General features: G+C 36.6%; 1 protein-coding gene across 2 annotated transcripts in view; it reads right to left on the reverse strand.

Annotated features, from left to right (window-relative positions):
* The window catches only part of LOC106137143 (protein pangolin, isoforms A/H/I/S), a 116,323-nt gene that overhangs the window by 57,129 nt on the left and 45,785 nt on the right, over positions 1-13,409 (reverse strand). For both annotated transcript variants that reach the window (XM_060951520.1, XM_060951519.1), the window contains exon 4: positions 6,159-6,259. In XM_060951520.1, coding sequence (XP_060807503.1) covers positions 6,159-6,259 — 101 coding nt within the window. The remainder of the gene's footprint in view (positions 1-6,158; positions 6,260-13,409) is intronic.

Consider the following 13,409-nt stretch of genomic DNA (forward strand, 5'->3'; position numbering starts at 1 on the left):
ACACGGGGGTAGAAAACCCAAACACGGTTTAAACATAGAATTCGGAAAAGAAGAGAAAATTAATTAAACAGGGTGAAATTTGAACCCAAGTAGGTATCAAATTGGAAATCTATATCACAAACAATCGGCAATTATTCAAACAAACACATATTTTGCGTCTTAATCCCATATGAGGTTAACAGAGTCAATAATAACAATATGTAGAGAGTAGTAGTTGAGTTTAGTTAGATGGGTTATGATCAAGAACTCCAGTATCTAACCTATAGCCTTTCAAAAAGAATCCCATGTTTAAGTTTATGTAAATTTCTTGGTTAGATACTTTTTTTGTTTTCTCTTCAAGACCAGCGTGGGAGGATCTCTTTATTCAACGCTATCAAATACCATACTACATAAATAAAATAACAACTTATTTATATTAAACACACAGAAAATCCTTATAACAGGAGTTTACAGATAAGACGACAAAGTACTAAAGCAACGTTAACATTTTCCCCAAAACGCGAGTCCAAATCCGGACAATCCGAAAAACAGTTGATCGTTGCAAAATGGCGGCGGATGGGACTCCGAAAACGTCATTACGCAACTCGCACATCCCATACAAAATACTTAAAGCGGAAACCCCTACAATGGGGGAATATCTCACAATCGGTAGTAATAAAAGCTGCGAGCACCCACATTAAAATCTTATCCCTTTCTTAAATAAAAAATTCACGAAAAATAAGAGAGAAAATTCCCCCCCGTCTCCCCACGCTCACAATACTCCACGCCACCCGAAGAAAATGCAAAGAAAATTTCAACTCTAGCGACTAAAATACAGCGTTACTTTTCCCTCGTCTCCTCTTAACAACAAACATTTGAATTTAATCTCTATATCTGCTCTATAGAGTTGGTTATCGTGTGTTGTATGTGTAGGGTCAGTTAGGCGAACGATTTGAAAATGAGATGCAGCGATGGGGAGGCTGGGGTTGGGTGGCACTCGAAATCAGAATTACCGGGGCGTATGTAATGATTTTCCCAGAATTATGGACGCTATCGAACACAGCCTTTTGAGGATTCAATGCGATTTTGAGACATTATTAATGGGCTTATTTAAGAGCAACTTTTGTTAGGATTTAAATTATAGCCTGTATTACCTACTCTGTAAAAAAAAATGTGATGTTCCTGTGAAATATAATCCAAATCAGATACTTATGATATACTCGTACTAAGCCCGTGGCTTCGTCCGCGTAATGTGAAAAATCTCGTTAATGTCCGTTTGCGTGAGGCATCCTCTCTTCGTTGACCCGTAGACTACAAAGGAAATCTAAATGCTAATATTCAAATCTTTAGACACAATAGTTTTGATACCAGTCAGTCAATCCGTTTTTTTTTTGCCGCCTCTTAAAAAGGAGGATATCGATTAGAGGCGGTTTTGTTTTTACAAAAGTCTTTTTACATATGTATAGATATCATATTTGAGATTATGGTAATGAGCCAAAAATGTTTAAGGTGCACTTTAATTCGACACTTAAATTTACGTCTGCCCCGTAATTGATAAAGACGTGAGACTATGTTTTAGATTCGTATGATGTAAGAGTTTGTCTTAAAAAAAAAACATACGTAAACCAAGTTCATGCAGAGAATTACAACGACCGTTATAGAGATGGGATCTGGGACAGTGCTTCCAAACCTTTCTTTATATACATACGTATACAATCATGTCTGTATCCCGACAGAATGTCCATGGCTTAATAGCCATACAGATGAACTTTCGAGACTTTTCGCTCTGTCATTAGATAGAATTGAGATTATAATAGTGACAGGTATATCTATCCCTAATATACCTGAAATAAAAATTTCAAGTTTATTAGCTTAGGTATTACTAAGTCACCTTTCATAATAACCATGGGAAGAGGGAACCACACGGCAAGAACCGACCATAATATGTAAGTAATGGACATACCAAGCCAACTAAATAAAAAGGGAGACATGATAGCAAAAAGGTTTGGAACCACTGTTTTAGGGAGACAGACACACAAACGTGTCTTAGATCAGTCGTGTAGATAGATTTAGATAACTTTTGTTATTTTTAATGTGCGGAATACCCGAGTCTACCCTTTTAAGTTTGCTGGTTTGGGTGACGTTAGAAAATGCAATTTTGGTTCATACACATATCACGTGTTTGTGCCATACGGGGTGGGCAGTGCCAGTAGTCAATTCAAAAGCCACGGTAGATGAACGGTTCAATGATGGAATTGAGATTCAGACGATAGGTTGCTAGTCCATCGCCTAAAAGAAGAATCTCTAGTTAAACCTTTCCTTGGCAGACTTTTACAAACTGCGCGGGAAGGGAAGCAGGTCGCATACACTATTATTTTTTATCCGCTCTAAAAAAGGTGATTCTTAGTTTGTATGTATTTGTGTTTGTTATCGATTGCGATTGCGATTTGCTAAACCGATTTTGATGCGGTTTTCAGAAAAGGGTTTGTTGTATTTAAGAGGTTTTAAAAATTTTGCCGACTACGTAAATGACAATGGGAGTCGGTTCTCTTTTTACAAAAGTAATTATTTTTTCTCTACCACTCACCAGCATGGAATTTAGCAGTAAAATAAATCTATTAAATATATCCGACTTTGATTGTCTGATCGTGATATCGTTAAACATATAGCTATAAAGATATTATCTAGTTGTAAGACATTGAAATGAAGTGTTTTACAACCAGAGAATGATAAGGCAAGTAACAAGAGTCCAAGAATTAATTTTATCACGCTTAATTATTGGAAAATCACGGCAGCGTGTGATGCAGACAGATTTCTCAGGAATGTTATAGTTTTGTTTGTTTCTAATAAATGCTGAATTTACTGACGGATGTTAGTTTGATTTTTAGTGGTATTTCTGATAGCATTATCAAAGATAAAAGATTTGTAAAATTCGAAAATAAACAAACCCTAAGCTCACTAGACCTGTTTTGATGATACCGTAGCACAGAGACAGATTCAGTTTTCAAATGCTAAAGCACAGGCCCAGTGTGATGTAGTAGAAATTCATAAAGGTTACTAGAGGGTTAGTTAAACAAGTACTTAGGTATGTACTAAAAATAATAAAGTATTTAAAAGTTGCTTCAAATTTAGAAGAGAGTATTTCCCCAGAAACGTTTATGGCAGTTAAGAATAAAATTTTAAAAATAAAGCATTCGATTTTCAAATCCCGAGACGTAGTGAGCGTAAGCGACCCCGAAATTGCCGGCCGCATTCACCCAGACAAAAGCCCTAAACACACCCTGCGAGCAAAAAGAAAAGCATTTCCATCCCCACCCCCCCTCCTTCATTTAAATTTCCCGCCCCAGAGCGGGGGCGGCGACTGTAGGGGCGGCTTCCGTACAACAGAGACGAGACTTAAAACCTGATAGAAAAGAATGAGACGGTAGTATGTCCACCTGTTGCGCTTAGTTTCATATTTTCGCGACGGGTTCTTTTTTCGTTTCTTACGCGTTTGAAAGGATTTGAATGGCGCGCTACGTGCATGCGTACTAGGGATAGGTATCGAACGATATTGACGTACGGCATCGGCGGGTGATTTGCTCGATATAGGTAAAGCCGATTCTAAATTCAAATTTTCAAATCTGTCTTCTAATTCAAAATGGAAAACAAGGTCTGAACAAAAATGAATATGGCAAGCACAACAAAATACATGGAGACGATTTGTGCATTTTTAAGGTAATGACACTGAAGAAGAAATATTAGTTTGCTTAAGCTGAAGCTACCTTAAAAAAACGAATTCATTAACATTTTTCAATTCCCACGGAAGCGAATACCCAAGAGAAGTTAGTTATCATAAACAGACCAATCAAATGTAAACATGAGCACAATACGATTATTCATAGATAAAGAAAACACATCGAAAATATTTAAGTATTCAAGATAACTCAGCAGGCAGGATGGAGTCAGAAATAAAAAGTGTTTGTATTAACACTTCCGTCCAGGGTTCGATTCCCGGCACGTGTGGTTACGGGGAAATAATAAAAATAGATCTACGATTAAAAGTGTTATGATTTAGCGTAAACGCAGCTGCTTTTGGTTACAGATAAGCTATTTCTTGGGTCACTGATAACGCATTTCGATTTCGGGGGTCAACGTACGGATATTGATAGAAATATTTTGTTGTAAGTAGGTAGGTACAATGGTTTGGTGTTAACTGTTGTAAGTAAATAAATGGACATTTCGACTTCGTTATCTTATCCTTTCAAACATCGATCAAATCGAGGATGTTATGGTTAAAATAAGGTCAATATTAAACTAAACCTACGGAAGTTTATAAGTTAATTTATTTGCGTATTGCGTAGTCACGCCTATATCCCTTACGGGGTAAACAGAGCCCACAGCCTCGAAAAGGCTCAAAGGCCACCGATTAGCTTGATGACGTAATGATCGAATTGATAGTCATCGATGTTATTTCTGCCTATCCCTCTGGATCAAATTTCTTTTCAAGGGGTGCGCAGATAAAACATCTTTCATATTGCCACAATCCCAGCATACTTTCCTCTTTTGCTTCATCCACATTCATAACTCCCGTCATGCAAGCTTGGCGGATTCGAGTAATCTTGACCAGGGCTAAACATTCAAACAGGGTTGTTGTTTACAAAAGTTATTGAGTATTTTTGTTAAAGATCAAGATGTTTGCGTTATAGATATCAACAATGACACGCTTGAAGGCCGAACGGCAGCAAAACATGCGAAATTATATCAAGATCACGTCAATGCAGAGATATGATAACTTATCAATAACAAATTCTGTTCTGTTGTTATGCGTTTTTATGATAAAACATGCTAACATATAACATTTATCGCATCTTAATCACAGAGCCAAAACACTCAACTCTTCCTCCTGGTGTTAAAACATAAGTAAGTAATTATTTTCAGTAATGCCGTGTGGTTCCCGGCACCAATACAAAAAAGAATAGGAGCACTCCATCTCTTTGCCATCGATGTCGTTAAAGGCGACTAAGGGATAGGCTTACAAACTTGGGATTCTTTTTTAGGCGATGGTCTAGCAACCTGTCACTATTTGAATCTCAATTCTATCTTAAAGCCAAATAGCTGAACGTGGCCTATATGTCTTTACAAGACTGTTGGCTCTGTCTACCCCGCAAGGGATATAGACGTGATTATATGCATGTATTTTCAGTAGTTCTGGTTACGTTCTCTCCTCTCTGGAATGAAGCCCGGGGTTCGGCTGTACGACAAATTTCTGGATTGGGTTAGTCAGGTTTTACACGTGCTTCGTGTAAGCAACCTTGGCAGGGAAACCTAACTCACACTGGATCATGGTTACATATTTAGTTGCCTGAATTCATTTGAACACGTTCAATTCCCGTGCAAATTTAATAACAGACGATCGATAAACAAACCAATCAATAGAACCAAATTAAAAACCAACCATTTTTTTTAATTATTAGATACATAATAATTGCCGTAAGGAAAAATGTTATTCTGGTGTATACGACATACATACATATAATCACGTCTATATCCCTTGCGGGGTAGACAGAGCCAACAGTCCTGAGCGAACCTTTAAGATAAATTGAGATTCGAATAGTGACAAGTTGCTAGCATATCGCCTAAAAAAAGAATCTCAAGTTTGTAAGCCTATCCCTTAGTCGCCTTTTACGACATCCATGGGAAAGAGATGGAGTGGTCCTATTCTTTTTTGTATTGGTGCCGGGAACCACACGGCACATTCTGGTGTATAGGTTACCTTAAGAAAAAAAATCATAGCGAATCCTAAAGTCAGCGCCATCTATTAAGGTTTTATGTAACTAAATTGTACGCCCACGTGCAATGTGTTATATTATTAAAATTCAATAGAGACATCAGTGTGCTTTTGCCTTTATTGATATCGATAAAACAATGTAGAAATTCTAGCTTTATCTAAATTAAATAAGTTAACGTTAAGTTTTGCAAGCAGTGCTTGAAGTAAACTTTCATTTAACCATTACCACTCTTTGTCTTAACTGACATTGACAAAACAAAGTTTTGACAACAATGCCGATCCAATTGAAAAGCATATTTTAAGACCTTTATTGCTATCATTGCTACTCCTCTCAAGCCTGTAATCACGGTCCTGGACTGAGTAAGTTAGTTACTCGAAGGAAGAAGAACAATAAAATATTCAGACTCACCATAGAGACGGGTAAGGGATGAGCCCCACCGTTGGGATAAGGGTAAGGCGCCATGAGGTAGCCCATGTTGAAACTTGCGGCCGGATGTGGCTCAAATTTACCTGAAAATAGAAACAAGATATTAAAAAAGATGCCTTTAAATGTCTTTGTGCCGTGTGGTTCCCAACTTTAAAAGAATAAGACCACTGCACCTCTTTTTCATGGATATCGTAAAAGGCGACTACGGGATAGGCTTATAAACTTGGGATTCTTCGTTTAGGCGATGGGCTAGCAACCTGACATTACTTGAATCTCAATTCTATCATCAAGCCAAACAGCTGAACGTGGCCTATCAGTCTTTTCAATACTTTTGGCTCTGTCTACCCCGCAACGTCTATAAACGTGATTGTGAGTGTGTGTCTGTGTGTGTCTTTAAAAGTCTCCAGGCCGAACTCTCCGAGACATTTTTTATACCTCAATCACGAACTCACCTCGGTAAACACGCGCCATTACCGAGAATGCTCTTTAGCTATCATGAATCAATGAAGAATATGACCTAAACATCCACCACGATTCGCTCTAAAATCCAAGCTTAAAGTCTAGTAATAATTTGTTTCCCTTATTGCTGTTTAATTTTATGTTCTCACACTTAATATCGTTAACGTAATTTTATTTTCATAGAAATGTTTTAGTTAGTTTTTACAATTTGTAAGAAATCTGGGGGCACGGTACATTAACTAAATAACAATAATAAAATTCAAAATCCCGAATATCATATTTTAATCGTAAAATCATCGCCAAAACTCCATATCAAGTTACACAAATTCACAGCACAATCGCCTCTATTACCACGGCAAAGAGTACCGTGCTGGATTATTAGACGTGCGGTTGACCGTACTCGTAGGTAAGTACAGTCAGCAAGGAAAATGTTCGAATAGCCGCAGAAGGCGGGGTGCAGACGAGAAAATTATAGCGGGATGGAGAAGTCATTTGGCGAAGTAATTGTGCGCGATGCCTGCCTTTTTATATATAGAAGTTCAGTGACCTGTGGATAGTTTACACTGTTGACACATACATTAGTCACGTCTACATCTCTTGCGGGGTTGACAGAGCCAACAGTCTTGAGCCACGTTCAGCTATATGGCTAAATGATGGAATTCAGATACAATAGTGACAGGTTACTAAGTCATCGCCTACACTGTTATGTATATACACAGCGTCGATCAGTCAGAAATACCCTAAATATGTGGAATATGTGAAATAGGTGGATTGCAAGAAAATATTGATGAATGTGGTTGAAGAAAAAAGAAGGAAATGGAATGTTTGCCTGATGTATTAACAATTACCAAAGTCAATACATTCATATTAAGTACAAGCTTCTTTTCGGGAAGGGTAGGCAGAGACTACAATGTATATCGACTTCGACTTGCAACCAGTCGCTATATCTAAAGCCATTATTTTGTCATCCAGCTTAATTTTAGGTACTTTAGAATCTAGGACTATTGCTTCGTAAAGCGTTAAGACGTGTTGTATGTTTGTGTGTGTGTGTAAAAGACTTAAAACAACATGGTTGATTTCCTTCAATTCATCATCTTCATCACACGCCAGAATGTGGTGAAATTACGTCATTGTTGCAACTTCGAGGAAAAGCAATCAACACGATGATTAATTATTCAAATGTCTAGTTTTAAAACAAAACAAATTGAATCGCCTAATTGGAATCAGGCAAAACATTTGATTGACGTATAAAATTAGACGTCAGAATGGCAAGCGTACATACATATAGTCACGTCTATATCCCTTGCGGGGTAGACAGAGCCATCAATCTAGAAGACTGAAAGGCCACGTTCAGCTGTATGGCTTTAAGATAGAATTGAGATTCAAATAGTGATAGGTGGCTAGTCCATCGCCTACGAGCGGAATTCCAAGTTTATAAGTCTATCCCTTAGTCGCCTTTTACGACATGCATGAAAAAGAACTGGATTGGTCCTATTATTTTCTATATTGGTTCCGGAAACCACACGGCACTCGTATATATTCGTTTTAAGTGTAGTTCACGTTGACTTAAAACATCGCGACCATAGACAGGAGGATTCCTGTTTTATTTCCCCGATTACAAATAACCAGACACTTATGAAACAGACGTAACCAACAGTATGACGTCACAACACAAGTCTCCCATAAAATTCCATCCATTTACCATGCAGCACCGGTGGTCTCCTAGCCAAATATTGACATAGGCCGTGTATGCCTCATAACGACAAACGCACACACATTTTTATGTATATATGTTACCGGTAAGGAGAAATAGCTACCGGTTCCATTTTCTTTGTTGGAATTGTAGATTATGAAAGGGGAACAAGGCACCACAGTGTAGAAAAACGCGGCTGGCGTGTCGATTCTTGTTTTGCTCTGTGGTCAATCAATTTATCATGGTCAGTGGTCCGTACAAATCGACTGAATTACAATAATGTGTTACTTGACACTTCTTATCTACAATCTAGTTACCAAGACGCTGAAACTAGTACACGATAAGTACATCATGTGTGTGTGTGTGCCGTGTGGTTCCCGGCACCAATAAAAAAAGAAAAGGACCACTCCTTCTCTTTCCCATGGATGTCTTAAAAGGCGACTATTCTGGGTCTTCAGCTACCTACATACCAAATTTCATCGTAATCGGTTCAGTAGTTTCTGCGTGAAAGAGTAACAAACATCGATACTGACATACTCACAAGCTTTCGCATTTATAATATTAGAAGGATATAGGTAGGTACGAGTATAATTTAAAATTCGACCACTCAATATTATTTGATAATTACAAATCCATCTTCACATACACACAATTTAACGATTTTATCAGCAAAAGTATTTTCCTATGCCATTAATGTCATTGACAAAAAAAAATTATCATGCAGACCTGACCGTGAGTCACACCCTAAGCCCTCATAGCACAAAAACTATCTACCTGGGAGGCCTGGGTTCAGTTCAGACCCTTGTTATGTTTGCGGTCACGACAAATTATAGGTGTCAGTGTTGATTTTACTTTTATTATTACATTTTGGCGGGAAAAAATAATGATCACGTATTTTGTTATGTGTTTTGGTTTTATGTGTTGAAAGATAGGTTATTATAAAGTTCTTGTTTTTGTATAAGGGCCGTCTTGTCTGTTTGTTTGTTCGAAACGTATCTCTAAAAAGATTTAATGCATTTGTAAAGGCCGTATGTTCTACGAATCTGAAATTCGACATTCTGTTAATATGTATCAGGAGACACTAAAGGGATACATAAGTACATACATATAATCACGTCTACATCCCTTGCATGGTAGTCATAGCCAACACTCTTAAAAAAGACTGAAACGCCGAGTTCAGCTGTATGACTTAATAATGGAATTGAGATTCAAATAATGACAGGTTGCTAGCCTACAGAAAGAATCCCAAATCTATAAGCCATTTCTTTACTCGCCTTTTACGACAAACAATTGCAGTTACTTCCACAACAATACATACACATATATTATAGTACACTGTCAAATACTTTAAGATATTAATAAACACTTAAATGTTATCACCTGGCGCCGGTCGTTACTCAGTCAGAAGTTTGGAATCATTAACAAAATGGACTTATTAGTTAGAATAATTTTAGGGAAACAAGAGCTATGTCACGTACACAAAAGAGGAAAATCGGTTCAAAGATAGAAAAATGGTGTCATAACAAAGAACTCCTTAGGTATTTTAATTTTATTATACCGACTAATGGCGATTTTAGGCGATGGGCTAGCAACCTGTCACTATTTGAATATAAATTCTATCATTAAGCCAAATAGCTGAATGTGGCCATTCAGTCTTTTCAAGACTGTTGGCTCTGTCTACCCCGCAAGGGATATAGACGTGACCATATGTATGTATGTTATATCGACAAATCTCCTTTTTGGTTTCCTTCCACCCAAGGGTTGACTGGAAGAGATTGCATTAGCGATAGCGCCTTTGTACCATGTTTAGCTGTTTTGTATGTTTAACTCGTATGGTGCAATAAAGAGTTTTATCTATCTATCTAATATTATAAATGCAAAATTAAGTTTGTTTGTTACCTCTTCACGGGTTATCTACTGACTCATACTCCGTATCTAGATGCACCCAGTATTGAAAGTTAATAAAAAAAAATATAATTTAAATAATCTGATAAAAAATAAACTATAATAAACAAAGAACAATAAATTAAAAAAAAACAAAGGAATTACAGGCACGTAGTGCTAGTGGATTTGCATTTTTATTAACAAACTTTGCATACTGTGTATAAAACATGTCATTGTAAAAAGTAAGAAAAAATTGTAATCGTTTTGTTTTTATAACAGAGTCAATTAATTTCTTAGGAGATCATGTATGTCTATTTATCTTTATGTTATGACACCGGACCTTAAAATTTAATATTTAAAGTAACGCGTGCATGTCATAAGCGATAGCGTGTTTCATTATTACGGTATTAATTTTACTTCCAGTCCTGGTAATAGAATATAAATGTAAATATTTTATTTTCTAATTCAACTCCTATGGGTCTTTTTCTGACCTCCGCGACCTCAGGGGAACATTATCCATATTGGGTCATGATTACACATCCAGTAACCTGGATGCGGAGGTTTCCTCACAAGGTTTTTTTTCGCCGTGAGAGTATACTCGTATAACTCAGAGAAGAGTCATTGGTACATGGCCGCAGTAGGATCTGAACCTATGCTACCTTGTGTTTTAGGCTTTTTATTCGGGCACCCTAACCATTCGAACAACGACCCTCATTATCTGTTAATTCATCATGTTACACACAATATTCATACAAACAAACAACGCCCGTTTCCCAGAGGGGTAACCAGAGACTACATCCTTCCTCTTGCCGTGATCCCAGCTTCTTTAGCTTCATACACATTCATTAATCTCTTCATGCAAAGCGCGTCGATTAAGTATAACCCTTGACATAACCTTTTGCCAGAACATCCCGTTTGATCAAGGTTCGTTCGTCTATGCACTCCCTCTTCAACGGTTCCATTCACTTGTACAAAATCTTAGTTTTGGTCCATAAATTCGAATGACAAAAAATATCATATCTGTTCACATTTTTACCAACAACAAACTTATTACACCACTCTTTTTTGTCGGGGTATAATAAAGTAAAGAACAGTAAACGCTAACGCTTACAACTTGTGCCAAACACGACAGTAAGTGTAAAAAGCTCATTTATCTACTAACGACGGGCCTAAATGTGTACGCGTATCAAGTTCCAATTAGGAATCGCTATAATGACATAAACTGTAGCCAAACTGGTACTGTAGAGAGAGACAGATGTATATGTGTTGAGGACAGACAGAGAAGGAAGATCGAGTTTGCATTACAAGTTGTTTTGTTTGTAATCATGTACCGTTGTGAAATAAAATGTGCCGTACAAGGGGTGAACGTGTATTGTTTGAAAATATATTGCAAAGGCATAACGGGGTAGACTAAGCCTTTAGGTCTCGCTAAGGCGAGTTCTCTGAGTTTACTCGTATATCTTGTTGAAGTTAATCAACAATACTCATATTAAAAAAAATTTTAAAAACGTAAGAGGGCTTTGCCACCATTACACCATTACTCATATTTACTGAACTTCAGAGCTAATTATGGTGAATTTTGAGGTTTTCCCAGGAGTATCTTTCACATTTATGACCAGACCTTAACCACATTTCTATGGGACCACCCGGGCACTCTGCTTTTTTTAATGCAAAAACATATATATATTTTTTTAAATCAGATTAGTATAAATACCGGAGATATGCCGCAACATAGATAAAAAACAGCTTATTCTGTTTATTTATGGGGTGTTCCCCGGAATATCTTCCACATTTATGACTAGATCTTGACCAAGTTTCTATGGGACCAGCGGTCACTCCCAAATGGGACATGTGCGTAAAAAAAAAAAATACATAAAAAAATATGGTCAATTTTAGAACCTCTTCCTTTTTTAAATCGGTTAAAAAGAAAAGATTTAAATTTTTGTTTGTTCGAAACTTCCAAACAACTGGGACGATTTTGATGATATTTGGTACATTGCATGCAGACAAAATCTTCAAGAGTAAAATAGGCCTTTTTCTAGATTTTTTCAAGGAACATAAGAAGAAAGTCTCAGGTTAAAGCTAGTAACTCATTACTTAAGTTACTGCTTCAAACGTTATCTTTAAGATTTCTAGTCGTTACTATTAGCTCTGTCTTCTGTATAAAGACGTGAAATTCGTATCCGAGTTAATTAAGCCTGACTATAATAAACAATTCTTTGGATTTAGTTTCACATGATGTAAGGGTTTCTTAAATCATGGAAATCATCATGAGAAATTACAAAAAATCTAATGGGAAATATTTTTTTTTATTATTTGAGATTAAAAGCTATACTTCATACCCATTCAATTAGCTATCAAATATTTAGCTTGATAATTTATAACGTAAACCTCACGGGTGTAGTTCAAAAAACTCCAATACACTATTTTATAAAATAAGGATAGTGCAGAACTAAAGCGTCATAATAAATTCTATTATGTGCCATACTTTTCAGGTGTTAACCTGTTATTTTTTTGTCAACAACCTTAAAATATGTTTATATCTGAGAATTGGGAAAACTTGCAACAAAAGCTTAGAGCGTCATGTATATATGTATGGAGGAAACCGCGGCCGCTGGACCGATTTTAATAAAATTTTGAACCATTATTACTTTAAGTCAAACATAGGTTATTTTATTCCAATATTTTTACAAGAGCGATGCTCAATGAAGAGCTTGTCATAATAAATATACTTAAGTCTTCCTAGGTTTTTCCGTACTCATTTTGCTTTGTAACGTACGTCAGATGCATTATACTTTTTTTCGTGGCCGGTCGTGGTGAGCTGATCAGATTAGACTCCAAACCGGTTCTCAAAAACATCCCGAAGTAAAAAATAAAAAAAGACACTAATAACAACAAATAACGAGGCGTTTGTCTAGAGATGGGCCTGGGTAAAGTCGATGAGTTGAAGATTTGTCGATATTTTAAAAGATTCTACATTAAAAATATATAAAATTCAAATATTGTTGTGTAGCAATCACTGTGGAATATAGGCATTTATTTCTATCGCACAAAACCACCAAATCCTTTCCGGATTTTTGAAAATAAGAAAAGGAAATGCGAAGAGATTAAAACAGGTAGCTTGGGGTATTTAACTATCATTAAAAATATTAAATCCACCGGCCAAATGGATGCACTGACGTAACTGAACAAAGATT

The sequence above is a fragment of the Amyelois transitella genome, chromosome 25, assembly GCF_032362555.1.
Source record: "Amyelois transitella isolate CPQ chromosome 25, ilAmyTran1.1, whole genome shotgun sequence".
In the NCBI taxonomy this organism is placed as follows: Eukaryota; Metazoa; Arthropoda; class Insecta; order Lepidoptera; family Pyralidae; genus Amyelois; species Amyelois transitella.